The sequence below is a fragment of the Neoarius graeffei genome, chromosome 14, assembly GCF_027579695.1.
Source record: "Neoarius graeffei isolate fNeoGra1 chromosome 14, fNeoGra1.pri, whole genome shotgun sequence".
Classification (NCBI taxonomy): Eukaryota; Metazoa; Chordata; class Actinopteri; order Siluriformes; family Ariidae; genus Neoarius; species Neoarius graeffei.
The window spans coordinates 42,293,706-42,312,674 of NC_083582.1; the positions used below are offsets into that span (position 1 = coordinate 42,293,706).

The 18,969-nt window shown below is 41.8% G+C and overlaps 1 protein-coding gene across 1 annotated transcript; it reads left to right on the forward strand.

Moving 5' to 3' along the window:
* The first annotated feature begins 2,213 nt into the window (after window positions 1-2,213).
* Window positions 2,214-4,991, forward strand: foxj1b (forkhead box J1b). Its single transcript, XM_060938934.1, has 2 exons — window positions 2,214-2,756; window positions 4,179-4,991. The coding sequence occupies exons 1-2, from the start codon at window positions 2,214-2,216 to the stop codon at window positions 4,989-4,991; spliced, it is 1,356 nt and encodes a 451-aa protein (XP_060794917.1).
* Window positions 4,992-18,969: the final 13,978 nt, after the last annotated feature.

The window sequence follows — 18,969 nt, forward strand, 5'->3', positions numbered from 1 at the left end:
TAGCTAGGCTCAGTATGGCCAATGGTATTTTTTGGGGCTGTAGTTAGATGCGACCAAACTCTTCCGCGTTTTTCCTGTTTACATAGGTTTATATGACCAGTGACATGAAACAAGTTCAGTTACACAAATTGAAATGTGGCGATTTTCTATGCTATGGAAAGTCCGCACTATAATGACAGGCGTACTAACACCTTCTGCGCGCTTCGACAGCGCATTGATATCTGAGCTCCGTATCAATGCGCTGCCGAAGCCTAACCTGCATGTCTTTGGACTGTGGGGGAAACCCACGCAGAGAATAGGCAAACTCCTGTTGGCCACTGGGCTTGAACCCAGAACCTTTTTGCTGTGAGGCGACAGTGTTAACCACTACACCACCATGCCGAACAGTAATGATATTATCCATCCATTGTCTGTATAGCTGCTTATCCTGTACAGGGTCACAGGCAAGCTGGAGCCTATCCCAGCTGACTACGGGCGAAAGGCGGGGTACACCCTGGACAAGTCGCCAGGTCATCACAGGGCTGACACATAGACACAGACAACCATTCACACTCACATTCACACCTACGGTCAATTTAGAGCCACCAGTTAACCTAACCTGCATGTCTTTGGACTGTGGGGGAAACCGGAGCACCCGGAGGAAACCCACGCGGACACGGGGAGAACATGCAAACTCCACACAGAAAGGCCCTCGCCGGCCCCGGGGCTCGAACCCGGACCTTCTTGCTGTGAGGCGACAGCGCTAACCACTACACCACCGTGCCGCCAATAATAATAATAATAATAATAAATAAAGAGTCTGCAGTAACAACATCCTGCCACAAGATGCCGCTGTGACTCCGCCCTGAGTAATGTAAAGTAACCCAGGCGCGCGTATAAATTCTGAACGCTTTTGTGGTCATTACAGGTTTTATGATGATCAGAAACTAGTCGAATGCTGCGGTGGGGGTTGGGCGGATGTGAGTGAGGGGTGTAATGTGAGCGGATGAGGCCTGTCTGAGGCGGGCGGTGTGGCGGGCGGGCGGCCTGCGCGCGCTCCTCGTTTTAGCGCCTTTCTGCCAGACTTGGCGCGTGACTTCACCAACGGCTTCACCTTCTCGACTGCAGGGCGAGACTGAAGTGTGAAGCTTAGTCGTGTCGAAAAACACACATGAAGACACCATGTCGGTCGGGTTCAATGCCCGAACTGATAATCACGTCATCAGTTTTTCATTGGCTAATCAGACACAGGGTACGCCACCACTCTTGCCGGAGCAGTTGGGGGTTCGGTGCCTTGCTCAAGGGCACTTAAGCCAGTCCTGCTGGTTCAGGGCATCGAACCAGCAACCTTTTGCTGCATCCTAAAGCTGTTTCTCTAACCATTATTAGGCCATGGCTTCCCCCAAAAACTAGTGTCTACACCGCGGCAGGATGGAGTGTCTCACTCTGAACATGTCCTTACTCTAGAACCACAGCACTGGATTAAAGTTTGGGTGCATGGTGTGAAAAGGACGTTGCGGCTGCTCCATGTGTCATCACTCAGCCTCGTCCTTTTCCTTCAGGAGATTAATCAAACCTGGACTTAAACATAATCAGAACTAATGTATTCTGACACAAGCATCCCGGGCTCTTTTGTGTGTGTGTGTGTGTGCTCTGTGCTTGTGTTCTGGTAAGGACACGCCCCCTTCTTCTCCTCCCTCCCTCCCTCCCTCCCTCCCTCCCTTCGTCCTTGCTCCGGGCTGCGATACACGACACTCCGTGAGCCAATCAGAGCGCGAGCGCTTTTAAAGGGCCGTTAAGAGCGCACGCGTTACCGTTTTAAAGTCTGACTTCTTACATTATTGTGGACCGTGACAGTCTTGAGGTGGATCTAATTTCTTTCCAAGAAGAATGGAGTGACTCAGTTTGAGGCATCCTGACTCCGGCTTTGCTGCTCCTGAGTTGAGTGAATGCACTTGTTGCGCCTCCTCCGCCTCCATCTAACGGACCTGAACTCATCCCTTTACAGAAGGGGCTTCGCAACAGGTTCACACTTTCCCTATCTCCGAGGTAAATAAACCGAATTTTAACTCTTTTTTTAAAAATAGAATGCTATAGGCTTACGTCATCATTAGGCTGTAAATTTTGAATGAATGAATGAATTAAAATCCAAATTGAGTTCTTTTTGCAGGCTGAGATGTAATGTGCATATTTTTATTTTTTAGGGCTGTTGATTAAAGACAAGGTGATCCACGATGCCAGTGTTGACGAGTCCAGAGATCGCCAAGAAGTTCAAAGAGAAATGGATGCTGCTGCATCCGGAGGATCAAGAGGACGCGGGCGGCGCGGTGAGCTTTGATGACAGTCTCACGAGCCTCCACTGGCTGCAGAACTTCTCCATCATGAGCGCGGCTCCGGACAGAGCGCCCGGTTTCGGCTGGCGACCGCAGCAGCTCGTGCACCCGCCGGGCGGCACTGAGTCTCCGTCCAGCCCTCCAGCCGGTGACACGGCCGCCTCGGGCACCGCACACACTCCCGGAAACCCCGCCGCTTCCTGCAGCAAGCTGGCCGCAGCGAGCGCGAGCGCCTGCACACCAGTATACGGGCACAGCGGAGCCCAGTCGCACGAAGAGGTCGATTATAAAACCAACCCGCATGTGAAACCGCCATACTCATACGCCACACTCATCTGCATGGCCATGCAAGCGAGCAAGAAGACCAAAATCACCCTGTCCGCCATCTACAGCTGGATCACCGACAACTTCTGCTACTACAGACATGCAGAGCCCAGCTGGCAGGTAAAGACCACAGTGTGCTGCTTTTACAAACTTGAGAAGCTCTTTACAAACAACAAGTGTTTTTTTGTTCAAGGAATAACAGACAAATGCCTTTATTTCCTATTAATGGAATAAATATTATATGAGGGGAAAAAAACAGACTATTTTCTGATTTTTCATTTCCAGTCTGCACTAGCATAAATAATATTATTTATATTGTTTTACTTCCATCATATGATAGATAGATAGATAGATAGATAGATAGATAGATAGATAGATAGATAGATAGATATTTATTGATCCCAAGCTGGGACATTGTTTTGTTTCAGCAGCAGACATGCAAAAAGAAAAAGACACACTCACTGGACAACCTAAAATACAATTTATGGGAAAAAAACCCCCCTCAGATCTACAGAGATAGTATAAATAAATATAGGGTTCTGTTCTAATTCATGTCTCGTCATGGCTGTGTGTGTTATACATAGATAGATATTTATTGATCCCAAGCTGGGACATTGTTTTGTTTAAAAAAAAAAAAAAAAAGACACTCACTGTACAACCTAAAATACAATTTATGGGGGAACCCCCCCCCCCCCCCCAGATCTACAGAGATAATATAAATAAATACAGGGTTCTGTTCTAATTCATGTCTCATCACGGCTGTGTGTGTTATACAGAAAAGTCTTGTGTGCTTTCATGTTCGGATAATAATCTGCAAATAAAATAGAAACATTAGTTATTATTTATTGTCTATTCTTGTAGAGGACACAAAGAAACAAAAACTACACCACATATAGGTTATGTACTGTATAGAATAATACATTCATTAAACACTTAGATCTACACGAACAGTCAGGCCACCCGTCCAGGCCCATCCTTTTACGTACAGTGTTCTATGTGTTATATAAGATGCTCAGGTAAAGTCAGGTCTTGGTTGGGGGCTGTAGCTGGAAACTGAACCCACTAAAGCCCAGGAGCCGTAGTGTATCCTGGGCTTGTCTCTTTAATGATGGACCCCTAGGGGGCAAGGATGCTGGCAGTGCGGTACAGCTGATCATAAGAAACACGCAGTGCTGCATTACAAGAGAGCCTCATTAGGAGCATTTTCTCTCCTGTACTCACAACACTCCCCTCCCCCAGTGTTCATCTCCACAAGCACCACCCACTGCGCACAGTGGGCCAGGGAAACAGGACACCTCGACCTGCTGTACAATGAGACCTTACAGGGTCCGGGTCATTATGTAGAAAGCACGGCACCGTTATAGATAAATGCATTTTTTGGAAATGTAATGCACGTTGTTATTATTATGAAGAAAATACAGTATGTTCTAGTAGTGCACATAATGTCTGAATGTCTGAACGAAAACAGTTTTTAGAAAATGAGTCATAAAAGAAAGTTACGTCTTCTCGATTAATATATCTCGACCATCCGATCTCTTCCAGAATTCAATTCGCCACAACCTGTCTCTGAACAAGTGCTTTATGAAGGTCCCCAGGCAGAAGGACGAGCCGGGAAAGGGAGGCTTCTGGCAAATCGATCCCCAGTATGCAGACATGTTTGTGAATGGCGTCTTCAAACGAAGGCGAATGCCTGCTACGAATTTCAGCACCCAGAGACAAAACAGAATTCTGTCTACTTGTTCCTCTTACAGCCCTCAGCGCAACACACAAACAGGCATGAATCACTACCAAGAACCTGTAGCAGGAAGCAAGCGCAAACAGGCCTGTCCCAAACGAGCGGGAAAACTAGGGAGAATGTCCCAGTCTCCCCTGTTGGCGAGCGAGATCAAAACATCAGATGTGCTCCGGGGAGATTTCGACCTGGCCTCAGTGTTTGATGATGTCCTCAGTGGAAATGGCAGCACGTTTGAGGACCTGGACATCAACACTGCTCTGAGTTCCCTCGGCTGTGAGATTGAGGTGTCCGCTCAGAACCAGCACGTGTCCACTGTGTCCAAATGGTACAGCAACGAGGATGAGCAGGCCTGTGCTTACTTGGAAATGAGCAGCATGATGGGATGTAGCATAGAAGACTTTCAATGCCAGCAGCAGCAGCCACAGCAGCAGCAGATACAGACCCATCAGCAATATTACGAGGGACTGGCACTGTTTTCAGACCTGCCACAGCAGCAGCAACCCTGGGAGATTAAAGAGGAGGCGCAGGCTATTCCTCTGTCTCTGGATCAGGGCTACGGTCTGTGTGAAGGATTTTTCTCTGAGATGCCTATGTGGGAGAGGGGAGAGGTGTTTCCCTGAACACATGCACTGTCCGTGCTGGTCTGCTGGCCTGCTGACTTTTGTTTTGCTACATTAGCATAATGAAATACTATGTAATTATAACTTTTTACTTGCTTTGGATTTTTTTCCCCTGAGAATCTATGCTAAACATTGATAATAATGATCCATATTCTTTTTTTTTTTTTAAGAATTAAAAACCATGGTTGGATTCAATAACACGCTAATGACTCCTGTGGTACATATCAAAGTAGTGGCAAATTCTGTGTAGATCAATCAAGTTAAATCTATATTAATTTTAGTTCACTTGATATTGTAGATATGATCATAATATGAATATGTGATATTTTTACATCTTTAAAAAAATCAGATATTGGATGGGAAGGGGATGCAACAAGCCAAAGTGCTTTGCAGAAATATTTTCAGAGATTTTCAGAACTCCAGCACAAGCACTTTGAGGTACTGTTTAAGTTTCATTCCTATATATCAACCTTGTAATTTATTTGATAAAATGTGAGAAAATGCAGTTTCTTTCTTCTTCTTTCTTTTTTTTTTACAGTTCCTTTCTTTTTTTACACAAACTGTTTCAAATGCCATTGTCCTGATTTTTTTTTTTGTATTATTAATTGTTAGGAGCAATATCATTTTAAGGCAAGGACTGTTTTAGATTTGTATTTGTATCAAGTTACCTAACATGCAACTTGAACCTAATTATATCCTGTACTTGAATAAAAGGATCAACCATCTCTGAAAGTTGTGGTGTAATATACATCAGACAGTCCAGTGCTGTTTTAACCCTGGTGCTCAGTATAAACATTTATATACGACAAAACTGACCACAGCTGTTTAAAAGGTAAGTCCCTGGGATTACTGTAAGTCTCCAACAATATAATAATATTATACAAGAGTCTCAGTAGTTAAGCAAGGGAAAATTTAGCTCAAACCCCTTTCTGTAAGGTTGGGAAATCCACCATTTATTATTTTACTCAAAGGTTTTAGGTTCAATTACCAGTGCCCTCCTCATGTTTCTTCCAGCCATAGCATCTTTTAGGGGACATTTAAATAAATAAAGTATCAGCTTTGTGTGGATGATACTGGTGTCTTCTTAATACGCTTTGATGGTTGTGTTGCAGCTTTCTGGGGTATGCACTCATCAAGCTGAATAAAAAACGAGTTTTAAAATTGTACATTATTATAATTTAGGAATCTCCTCTAGTCACAAAATCAGCTCATTACATTTTAATTGTCTGGATATTGATCACCGAGCCTGAGTCAGTCACTCCAGCTGAACATGATGCCACACACAGGTCATCATTCTATACCAGCTTCTCTGTTCTCAAGCCGTTCTTGTGTTTTATTGACAGAACGGTTTACTTATCAACAAGCACTGTTTAGATATGTTTTGGACATGTCTGGACTGGCCTACCTTCTTTAAATGACTTTCAGTTACACTGAATAAATAACGGTAATACTGCTTGTGTTTTCCTCCAGACCTCTGCTGTGCTGAACTTCACCCTTTATGGGTTTATAAAGTGAGAATATGGTTGGGCAAACTTAAACACTGATAACCTTTTCACAAATCACATGCATGAACGATTTCAAAGTAGCTGAAAAAAAAAAACCATCCAAGTACAACACAGAACTTATTCATAAGTATTTGAATCAGGCGCTGGTTTTGGATCTTATAGTGTTGTCGTGGAAAAAACCCAGGAGGAATATACTGTAAATAGAAACAAGTATTGTATTTACGTTTTTTATTTTTTAAATCTGGCTTTGTTTTAGTTTCCAAATCCTACATTGGAAAACGCCAGTGAAATTCCAGTGCATTTGGGGCAAAAAGTAATACTTTCACATTTTAAAATCTCTTTTTAATGAAAAAAGGATAAAAAGGAAAGGATTATACAATCATGTTGGCACTGCCTCCTTGTGCTGGAGGTCACTGCCTAGGGACCCCTCCGGATCCGTAGGATATTTCACATTCCTAGAACTTCAGGGAGAAGCAGGATTGCTAATTCCAACTCCCTATGGTTAAGCTAAACAAAGCAATGGTCAACATGTGAAGCATTTCCTCAGTATTCATATTCGTGTTTGCTGTCTCACCGTGTGCCTCTCTGCAGAGCCGTGAGCAGGTTGAGGACAGAGTGCACCAACCTGATGTGCAGCTTTCTGTCTTGGTGAAAGAAAGTGGTGTAGCACAAATGAGTTAGAGCTTTCATGATGGTGTGGGTGGAGAGGCTAAGAGGCGGAGGAGGTGATGAGTGCGTCCTACGGGAGACATTTTTATGTGGAGGTGGGCTGGAAGAGCTCCTTGGCAGTACAGATAACATTATCTCCCCAGTGTCACAGCCCCAGTGCTGTATTTACACGGGACACAGTCTCTACTCAGGCCCAGCAAGCGGACCTGTCAGCAGGAACAAGGGCTGCTGTCACGGCAGGGCTGCCCAGCTCTGCTTTATTTCCCCCTGGGCACGGCTGGCAGCCTCTGATTACGGGCGTTATGTAGGCATGCCAGCCAGATTTCACACCGAGACACAGGGCAGCCTTGCTGTACAGCTTGCAAAAACCACTGCACCAAGAATCAGCTTTATGTTTGGGAAAGTACAAGTCAATTTTCATTGATATCTTGGGTAAGATGATGTATAGAACAGCATTTCTAGAACAATAAGATAAGGAATCGGGCCAGATTAAAACAATTTCAAAAGAGGATATTTTCTTTGTACAGTCTTACATGACAAAAAAGATGCAAAAGTGATGTTGAGCATTTACTGACATATTTTCCCGTTTAAAGTCAGTCTTCATATAAGTGAAAAGTGCATCGAATGAAGTTTGTGTCAGACTTCAGAGAAGACTTTTCATTTTGAGACATTGTCCTTATCTCATTTGGAGCTTGACTAAACCACACAAACCCTTTTATTCTGGTCTGGATTGGAGGGACACCCACAGGACTAGGGTAAAGGGCAAAAGTAATTTTGAAAATACTTTAGAGAGCTATTATGTGATGGTGACATTTGGTGCATAAAAGATAAAACTGCACCATTTATTCAAAATTATTGGGTTAGACCATTGCACTTAGTGCAAGTATCACTTTGACAACTCTTTCACACTATACAAGGCTGTTCATGTTTATCCAAAAAACCTGGCCTTGCTTTATAATCCAAAATATAATCCATTCCGGGGCGGCACGGTGGTGTAGTGGTTAGCGCTGTCGCCTCACAGCAAGAAGGTCTGGGTTCGAGGTCTGGGTTCGAGCCCTGTGGCCGGCGAGGGCCTTTCTGTGTGGAGTTTGCATGTTCTCCCCGTGTCTGTGTGGGTTTCCTCCGGGTGCTCCGGTTTTCCCCACAGTCCAAAGACATGCAGGTTAGGTTAACTGGTGACTCTAAATTGACCGTAGGTGTGAATGTGAGTGTGAATGGTTGTCTGTGTCAGCCCTGTGATGACCTGGCGACTTGTCCAGGGTGTACCCCGCCTTTCGCCCGTAGTCAGCTGGGATAGGCTCCAGCTTGCCTGCGACCCTGTAGAACAGGATAAAGCGGCTAGAGATAATGAGATGAGATGAGATCACAATTTTATAGTTGTTTATTTAATATGTTAATCAATCATACAAATACCGTCTCAGTATCTTTTATTAATTGTCAATTGTTCTTGAATTAAAGGCCAGGAAAAGTACTGTCCTTAAAGGAGAATCAATTTGTGGTTCAAATTTAAGTTCATCATCCATCTTTTCCAAAACTGTTATCAACAACCAATCCGGCACTGTGATCTGATTTTTATTTATTTATTTAAACCCCCCTTCTTAAACTAATTCAGAACTTTGATCGCAACAGAAACCTTGTCATTTTGGCTGCAATGCAGTATAAAGGATGCACTCACACAGGACTTTGCCTTTCACAAACTCACCCTTTGTGGACGCAACGTTTAAAATGCAGAGCCTGTGTTTTATGTGTTTTTAATATGCTAATTATAACTATTGTGCTGAAACTGTCCAAACACAAATACATATACAAGCTCGTAAATTTGGACAGCTGTTTACGCCTCTGTGACAAAGTCTCTATAGCAGTGAGTGAAAAGACATGCAGTTAGAAACCTTTTGAAATGCTTCCTCACGCACAGACAGCAGACAGCCTCTGCTCACCCATCTCTCCCAGGCTAAATGAGCATTTAAAATATACTGCATATGGGCAGTTAAGGTTTTTTTTCCCCCATAAAAAAAGATTGTTTAGTACTGTTTACTGATTATTGCAATCACCTGTAGTTTTGCATTAACAATAATAATAATAATAATAATAATAATAATAATAATAATAATAATAATAAACTATACTCATATGCATTCTTTTTACTTTGATGACGTAGATGGATGTGCTATCAAACAGCCTCCATGTTGACTAGTTGAGGTACTCTCATCTTCCATAAGAGTAAGAGAATTTCAGCATCAGGGAACTGTGATATATGCTTCACTTCCACGGTATGTTGATTTACCACATATAGTGGTGAATTAACTTTCAGTGTTCATTTGTGTTCATCTGCAGTTAAATGAACACTGGAAGTGTCAATTCAACGCTGCGTATTTTGCTGTGCAGAAAAAGATTGAGCTGTGATTGGAATTTAGAATGAGCTCAGAGTTCTTCTAAATGTCACTCCTTCGCTCCTCTTTCATCTCCTCTGCGTGCCATAAAGTGAGCTGCAGACTAGGGTGCTGGCTGGCAAGCTGGCTACTCAAAAGCATTCCTCCAGGGTCTCTCAGGTCTCTCTGGGGCTGAAGGAAGGGGGAGAGAGAGAGAGAGGGAGAGAGAGAGAGAGAGAGAGAGAGAGAGAAGCCAGAGGCCAGCATGTTGGTGTGTGCAGGACAAGAGGCACCATCCTGGAGCTTGGCCACACACTGTGCCCCATGCCAGGGAGATGAGGGGGGGGGGAAAAACTACTCCAACTCCTTTCTTTTTCTTTTACCATCCAAAGTACTTGTAACAATTGCTTTCATACCACAGAAATCTCCTTTTTTCTGCCCTTTAAGTATGAACCAATGAAGGACAAATGCTATTTTAAAGGGTAAAAAAAATTCAAATTCACACAAATTTGTCACGTCAAATGTAGTACAATTGTTTGTCCAAATTTTGAATTTCATCTACAAAGATAATGTAAGAATTTATTTATTTATTTATTTATTGCTATGGTGGAAACCATAATCCACCAACAATTTTATTTTTAGTTTGTTATTTTAACCATTTCAAAAATAGTTCTAGTGCTAGAAAGTTCACAAAACCACAAACCTTTCTGTCTCCAGTAGATATCGTTGGCTAATAGACAAAATATTATTGTACCCATTTAAGCAATCTGCTATGTATTTGTGTTATAAGCACTATAAGGAATTTGTTCATAGGCAGTCATAAGCTGCTTTTGTTCTTTTATTATGAACTATTTGAGCAACATTTGGAAATCTTTTCTGATTGACATTTCAAGTGAGTGAGAAAATCTGCATTTTCATAGACTACACATTTATGTGTGAACACCTTTATCCTGCTGTGTGCACATCCACAGCCCTTTAAACCCCACCACCGCCACCACCACTCCTTTGCTTTTCTCTCGCCTCTTATTTGATTAGCCATGCTTTGGTTTTGTGTGCTGCTTCGCATTTAATGCTTGTGAAGGGCAATTCAACACCCTTTCTGTAAGCCGGCGCTCCATCTCTCCTCGTTAAAGGCAGTGGCGTGTTAGTTTGGCTCTCTTGAATCAGATCCTGCTCAGACTCTGTCACCTGCCTCCCAGTCTGTCCACCGCCTACATAGGCCGAGGGAAAGCTCATTAGCTTTAGCGCTCCCAATAACTGGCAGCAGAATTAGCACACGGTTGCATAAACATGACTCTGCTCAGGAGAAACATGAGACCCAGCCTCCATTTGAGTGGCTCCCGTCTGTCCTTCATTATTCATCACTCACCTGAGTACTACGTCCATGGACAAGGTGGTGACAAAGCCTTTATGAGCCTATACACACAGTAACCTGACTTAACACCTTATAAGCAAGTGTGCGTGTGTTTAAATTTCTGTAAAACTGGTCAAATTTCTATCCACGAAATGCTCAATCAGTGATTAGAAAGCAGTGTTTAATAAAGGATTAACATTATATAGGCTTTATAGGCTTTGGTTGCCTTGTGTGTCTCTGCTGCAGCGGGACACTAGTTGGACACTTTACTGGAAATGTGCAGCACATGTTCTTCCAGGAGGTCTGTGGCTTCCTCATTCCCTTTTCACTCCAGGGAGATGGATTTGTTGTTTTGCTTGTTGAATGGAAAGATGTCATCCCTTTCATCAGTAGTACATGAGGCACTCTCTGGAGGGCTCCCATTTTCGGGGGCCTGGTCAAGCCCCATGGCCCAGAGTCCGCAGGGGATCTGGAAAGCTTCAGTTTAAGAGAAAATTCAGCTTCTGTTCGGAGACTCTGTAACTCTCTAAAAGAGAGCATTAAGCTAAAAGAATCTGCATGAAAATGCCAAACCTAATGAGACTCAATAATAAATTCTCGATGATAAAAAAAATGCAGCTATTAACCACAGACATTTAAATTTGTTTATTGAAACATTCCCAAAGTAAGCCGATAGTCATATTAGACTACAAAATTGACATTAGAGTCAGTGTGAAGGCTGAATCAAAGAGACTGTAGATTGAAGATAGAGGTATATCTGCTGATACCTGAGAGAAGGGGAGAGCAAACACCACCAGGGCTTCATTAAAACTGATTGGGCCCACAGGGATCACACCTGCTCCTGGCAGATTGGGAATCAGTCACACACACATGCGCAGTGGCTCCATCATCAAGAGGAACAAGGTTAATATCCGACAAATACAGAATCAGGAGTACATAACTGCAGTGGACTCGAAGAACATGCAGGACTCTCTGCAGGCATCAGTGTGTAGAACATTTCAATATTTCCTTTGATGAGCTTGCTTCCTGTCCTTAATTCCATAATCACAGATCCACTCCTGACATTGCCATGCATGGAGAACACATTTCATCTGAAGCTTTCACTGGTAGCTGTGTATTTGCAGGGTGAAAAGCATGCATGGTTGTCACTGAATACACACTGAATGTGTGCATTTGCTATGCCAGTGGTCTAGCTTTTAGAAATGCTCCTGTGAGAACACACACACACACACAGAGATCCGAATGCATGGTACAGTACAGTACAGTTGCATGGCAGAGCAGTAGGGCAAACTTCTGACGATCTGAAGCTTGCTAATTGGACACATGAGACCTGAGGCGAGTAATAGCTCTCTACTGAGAACAACAGCACAGAGTTGGGAAGTGCTATATTAAAAAAAATGTCTTCGTGTGTAACCATGTGTTAAACATTTTACTGTTTATAATTAAATCGATAGTGTTTGACAACACAGAGCACATCACAAGTGTACTCAAGGATATATAATGTCAAGCCGTGCTTTAATCTATGGTGTCTCATCTTACAAGTTATGGAAAGAAAACACAATCAGAATACAGCGTCTCTCAGCTTTAAGTCTATAGCTGGTAAACAAAATGGGTCATTGATTTTATTTTTTAAAAATGTAATCAAACTTCTTTGTCATGCACGTCTGTTAAGAGAGGGTAATGCGACTTCAGTATTTAATTACAATTTTGAAGTCACCTAAACAACCTCTTAATTATCCCTGTGGTGTCAGTGGTGGGGTAAAGGTATGAGCTGCTATATCTCCAGGGCTCTGCCACAGACCTTACTGTGACCTGTTTGTCCTGAGATGCTGCAGTGTCTCTCTGGAGGCTGTAGTCCTTTGTGCAGGGCATTAATGACAGGATAAGGGATGGGGGTGACGGGCTGGGGTTAGGAGACAATAATACTCGAAGTGTTGACATGGAGAGAGGAACTATTTTGCTTGTGTTTTGCTGTCCGTTTTGGTCATCTAAAGTTGTTCACTCGTAAATCACTTAGTAATACAGTGCTTAGCAGAAGGAAACCATCAGGGCCTTCTAGGCCTTTAAAGAAGGCCCAAACATATCAACATTTCAAATATTATAATTTATTTATTTCATTCTTTAATTTATTTCATTATTTCATAATTTCATTATAATTATTATCTTCTAATTCTAATTTGGCCTCATTTTCTATCAAATTTGCTTCAGAAATGAAAGGGTTACTGTCCTGAAAACATTAAAATAGTTATCCAGTGAGATCTTTTCGTTTGTTGTCTCTAGGCTGAGAAGAGTTTAGAGCTGGCTCACTCATTGGTTAGGACTTCATTGCCGGGTCAGAAGGCCATAGCAGTGTATATTTATGTGGGAAATGACAGATGAATTAACCAATCAGATTTTGACTATAGTGGGTGGGACCAAAAATTTATCACCCTAGGCCTTCTTGAAGGCCAACACGAGCTTAACCGTGAATCAGCACCGTCAGCGAAGTCAGTGAAGTCACCTTCCAGCTGGTGTAGCATTCATCAGTAGTGTTAGCGAATGCTAATAAAGCAGTCAAGCCAGTGCTATGGAGAGCAAGTAGCACAGGCTAACGACTGAGAAACTAAGATTTCTGTCTCCAGACTCTTCCACACACACGCCACAGTATTTTTCACTTAAGTATTCATTTCCCTATGTACAACCCCGATTCCAAAAAAGTTGGGACAAAGTACAAATTGTAAATAAAAACGGAATGCAGTAATTTACAAATCTCAAAAACTGATATTGTATTCACAATAGAACATAGACAACATATCAAATGTCGAAAGTGAGACATTTTGAAATTTCATGACAGCAACACATCTCAAAAAAGTTGGGACAGGGGCAATAAGAGGCTGGAAAAGTTAAAGGTACAAAAAAGGAACAGCTGGAGGACCAAATTGCAACTCATTAGGTCAATTGACAATAGGTCATTAACATGACTGGGTATAAAAAGAGCATCTTGGAGTGGCAGCAGCTCTCAGAAGTAAAGATGGGAAGAGGATCACCAATCCCCCTAATTCTGCGCCGACAAATAGTGGAGCAATATCAGAAAGGAGTTTGACAGTGTAAAATTGCAAAGAGTTTGAACATATCATCATCTACAGTGCATAATATCATCAAAAGATTCAGAGAATCTGGAAGAATCTCTGTGTGTAAGGGTCAAGGCCGGAAAACCATACTGGGTGCCCGTGATCTTCGGGCCCTTAGACGGCACTGCATCACATACAGGCATGCTTCTGTATTGGAAATCACAAAATGGGCTCAGGAATATTTCCAGAGAACATTATCTGTGAACACAATTCACCGTGCCATCCGCCGTTGCCAGCTAAAACTCTACAGTTCAAAGAAGAAGCTGTATCTAAACATGATCCAGAAGCGCAGACGTCTTCTCTGGGCCAAGGCTCATTTAAAATGGACTGTGGCAAAGTGGAAAACTGTTCTGTGGTCAGACGAATCAAAATTTGAAGTTCTTTATGGAAATCAGGGACGCTGTGTCATTCAGACTAAAGAGGAGAAGGACGACCCAAGTTGTTATCAGCGCTCAGTTCAGAAGCCTGCAGTTCTGATGGTATGGGGTTGCATTAGTGCGTGTGGCATGGGCAGCTTACACATCTGGAAAGACACCATCAATGCTGAAAGGTATATCCAGGTTCTAGAGCAACATATGCTCTCATCCAGACGGCGTCTCTTTCAGGGAAGACCTTGCATTTTCCAACATGACAATGCCAAACCACATACTGCATCAATTACAGCATCATGGCTGCGTAGAAGAAGGGTCCGGGTACTGAACTGGCCAGCCTGCAGTCCAGATCTTTCACCCATAGAAAACATTTGGCGCATCATAAAACGGAAGATACGACAAAAAAGACCTAAGACAGTTGAGCAACTACAATCCTACATTAGAGAAGAATGGGTTAACATTCCTATCCCTAAACTTGAGCAACTTGTCTCCTCAGTCCCCAGACGTTTACAGACTGTTGTAAAGAGAAAAGGGGATGTCTCACAGTGGTAAACATGGCCTTGTCCCAACTTTTTTGAGATGTGTTGTTGTCATGAAATTTAAAATCACCTAATTTTTCTCTTTAAATGATACATTTTCTCAGTTTAAACATTTGATATGTCATCTATGTTCTATTCTGAATAAAATATGGAATTTTGAAACTTCCACATCATTGCATTCCATTTTTATTTACAATTTGTACTTTGTCCCAACTTTTTTGGAATTGGGGTTGTAATTTATTTAGTTACTTTTAAAATAAACATCGACAACTACACACAACGGAGTGACCTGCCAGCCTGCCGCTAATCCCTTGCAAAATCCTTTGCCCTGTCGCTTTTTAGATGTGTCTGCCTAAGTTTTGGCTGAGTTGAAGTCTCAGCTCTAATAGTAACAGTTTGTCAATGGTGCTTAGTTTGTTGCAAAAGATATAGTGATGAGCCCTACAATTTTGATAAGAGACCATCCAAGAAGTGTCTTTAGTTAAACAGCAAGACAGCAGCTGTTTCCTACTTTTGTGATAAAAAGGTGCCTTCAAATGTTTATGATATTTGGACATATTTGAATATCTGATACAAAACATAAAATGTGCACAATAGCCACTGGCTGAGACGTTCCTTTGTTGCTCTGTCTTCCAGTTAAAGCAGCTGATGTTTAAAAAAAAAATCCTATTTCACTTTCTGATCCTCCCAAGCCTTTTACAACTCCTGTTTGAATTCACACACTAGCAAGTTGGGCCTGGCGAAGGAGAAAGTTCTGCTCTTCTTAATGAGCCACGCTGATCCTATGCCAGATTACACTCAGTCCAGAGCTGCACTCTCTCCTTGTAGTGCCAATTATGCAGCGTCTCAATAGGACTGGGCTTTGCAAAGAACAAATGATACAATGTATAGTTCACATGCCAAATATATCACATAGTAGTTTAGCCACAGGTCAACGTGATGTGTGATGGATAACACAATGAACAATAATTTGTTAAAAGGACTGAAAGGTTGTCAACAAAAACCTCAATGGAAAGCCTTCATGAAGTTTAACCTGTATTTGGAAAGGAATTAGAGGAATTACTTATTTAATTTGCTGAAGTTGATGGATGAGCGGACTCCTGTGTTTCTGCAGTGAATGCCTTGTCTCTTGTCTGCATGTACTCACATCATTGTCTTTGTCAATTTGGCATGCGGTATACAGTGGAGTAGATGTCTGGGGAATTTTAACTCTGTCTGTTGTTTGTGAAGTTGTGCCCCATTGGGAATTGTGACAGGTTTGTGCTGCAAGTGGCCAGACTGCACTCTTTATTCCGACTGACTGACCAAAAGGGAGATCAGAGACAAAAAGCTAAATAGAGCTAAGCTATGTTGGTTCGGATAGTTAATTTGTTCTCGTAATAAGCAGCAGTTAAGTTGTAGTGAACATGCTTGCAAAAAATTTGCTTTGAACTGGTTGCGTAGCTTATACGTAAGACCCAATGCTTTGTTTAATGAATAAAAAAATCACAATGCAGAATAAACAGGTTATTTTAAACTTTTATAATTGTCATTTTCTTTTTCAAATAAGATTAATTGTAACTATCCATGAAATTAACTCTAATAATTCTGTATTAACAAAAAACAAACAAACAAACAAACAAACAAACCTGTAGGAAGTGGGTCAATCAACAAAAAGGACTTATGACAACTTTTAGGATTTTTGCTAGTACAAGTAAACCATGTGGCTCCAGGACCTGTGATCCTTGGGCCCCTAAATTTAAATTAATAGATTAAACATCCATCCATCCATTATCTGTAGCCGCTTATCCTGTCCTACAGGGTCGCAGGCATGCTGGAGCCTATCCCAGTTGACTATGGGTGAGGGGTAGATTAAACATACTGTATAAATATTATTGCTTTGACATTTATCATTTTCAGTAACTGCTTTGGCCAGGGTTGTGATGGATCCTATACCAGGATCACTGTACATGAGCTGGGAATGCACCTCGGGTGAGCTGCCAGTCCATAACAGGGCACCATGCACACACACACACACACACACACACACACACACACACACACACACACACACACACACACACACACACACACACTCATTCACACCTGGGGCAGTATTTTACAATTCAATGAAAAATGATTTTCTTAAGGTCCAAAAATGGACGTCAAAGATTCCCCTACTCTTTGCCTAGCTCCAGATAATGAACACTATAATGTGATGACACAGGAGGTGCTGTCTGTCTCTGGTCTTGTACTTATGGGCCTCCCAGCCTGTCCACTATCCCAAGATCTTTTTATGTGTATCCTGGCTCCTCAGACCTCCTTTTGCTTCTCTTAGCATGACAAAGAAGGCCTGCTGAGTTACCTCCCAAGACTGAGTTTGGTCCACTGGTAGCCTCATTTACTGGCGCAGCTCCTGCTGCATTGTAAAGCTGTTGTTAAGAGTCTAGGCAGGCTGGAAAAGCCTCATTTTAAAGTGCAGACAATGCATGCCTGCTTTACCATACAGTGGTGCAGCAGATAGCACGCCCGTTAGTTTTATGTGACAATCCAGACTTGTACTGGGTTTTCAAAAGCACAGGACACTTGTTACTTTTTGATGCATTACCTTTGAGAAGAAGGCTCTAGAACATGCCTTTGTGTATCCAACAGTGTGGTAACTTACTGACATACAACTTTGAAACCTCTGTGAACAAAAAATTATTTCCTCACTACTAGACTTATGCGATATGCTTCATATTTTAGTATTGCCATGCGAGTAAAATACTTTGTCTGTTAACATGTATATTATGTCTGTGACTATTTGTTGATAAAGTTATTGAGGAGTTTTTCAGAGGCTCCTGACAGGAATGCAGAAATCTCTGGAGGTCAGTTGAACAGGTATTTGAACTTGGTTACATGCTAATAGAGCACCCTTGCAGACAAACACATGATTGTGCTGTTTAGAGTGGCACTCTAATGAAAATTAGCAAATCTGTAATTTTACTGGCAGGGCATTGAAAGTGTTTGGTCATGATTGGGTAAGAGCTGTTAAAAGAGAGACGCGCTCTCTGCTCAGGTCCTAGGGGTGCGCCACAGGCATGTCTCAGCTTGCCTTTGTGTGATCATGCCAGCGTCAGGCGTCTAAGCAGAGATCAGATCTCACTGGATGGTCAGCGAACGACCAAGGACAAAACACTCAGAGTACATAACAATGACTGTGGAAAATAGTCTGATTTAAAGACTATAGTTCTCAGAAATATCATTCTTACAGAGCGGTGAAGCAAGAAGAAGTGGTGTTTTTATCTCTATATCAAAAGAGCTTCCTAATTCAAAGATTACTGACAAAACTAGTGTCAATATCTTACTGAAGATAGTAGAGGGCCATTACAGTTAATTGAATGTATGGGAAAACAACTTACTAATTCTGACATTTACCCAACAGTGGATATAGAAAGAATGATTGCAACCCAGTATTTCTAAAGTTTTAAACCCATGGAATCATGATTTAGACACACATCCACATTCAAAACAGTTACATCATATGCTAGTAAATAACTCAGAGATGGTGACAAGTTGAAACAAATAGAGACAACTATACCAAGCAAAGGTATCTTGTTGATAAAATTATTTACTTGTATGCTCTTGATACTTTAGGACATAATGTTTCTGTTCATATCTTCACCACGTAAAAACAAGCAGAAAAAAATCTAAACATCTAGCAAATTCTCCAAAAAATCTAAACATCTCTCTCTCTCTCTCTCTCTCTCTCTTTATATATATATATATATATATATATATATATATATATATATATATATATATATATATATACACACACACAGTGGTGCTTGAAAGTTTGTGAACCCTTTAGAATTTTCTATATTTCTGCATAAATATGACCTAAAACATCATCAGATTTTCACACAAGTCCTAAAAGTAGATAAAGAGAACCCAGTTAAACAAATGAGACAAAAATATTATACTTGGTCATTTATTTATTGAGGAAAATGATCCAATATTACATATCTGTGAGTGGCAAAAGTATGTGAACCTCTAGGATTAGCAGTTAATTTGAAGGTGAAATTAGAGTCAGGTGTTTA

Excerpts from the sequence above, each read along its gene's own strand:
- foxj1b (XM_060938934.1), top strand. The coding sequence starts at position 2,214 with ATGCCAGTGTTGACGAGTCCAGAGATCGCCAAGAAGTTCAAAGAGAAA. Across the intron at positions 2,757-4,178 it reads ATGCAGAGCCCAGCTGGCAG|AATTCAATTCGCCACAACCT; the intron begins GTAAAGACCACA and ends GATCTCTTCCAG.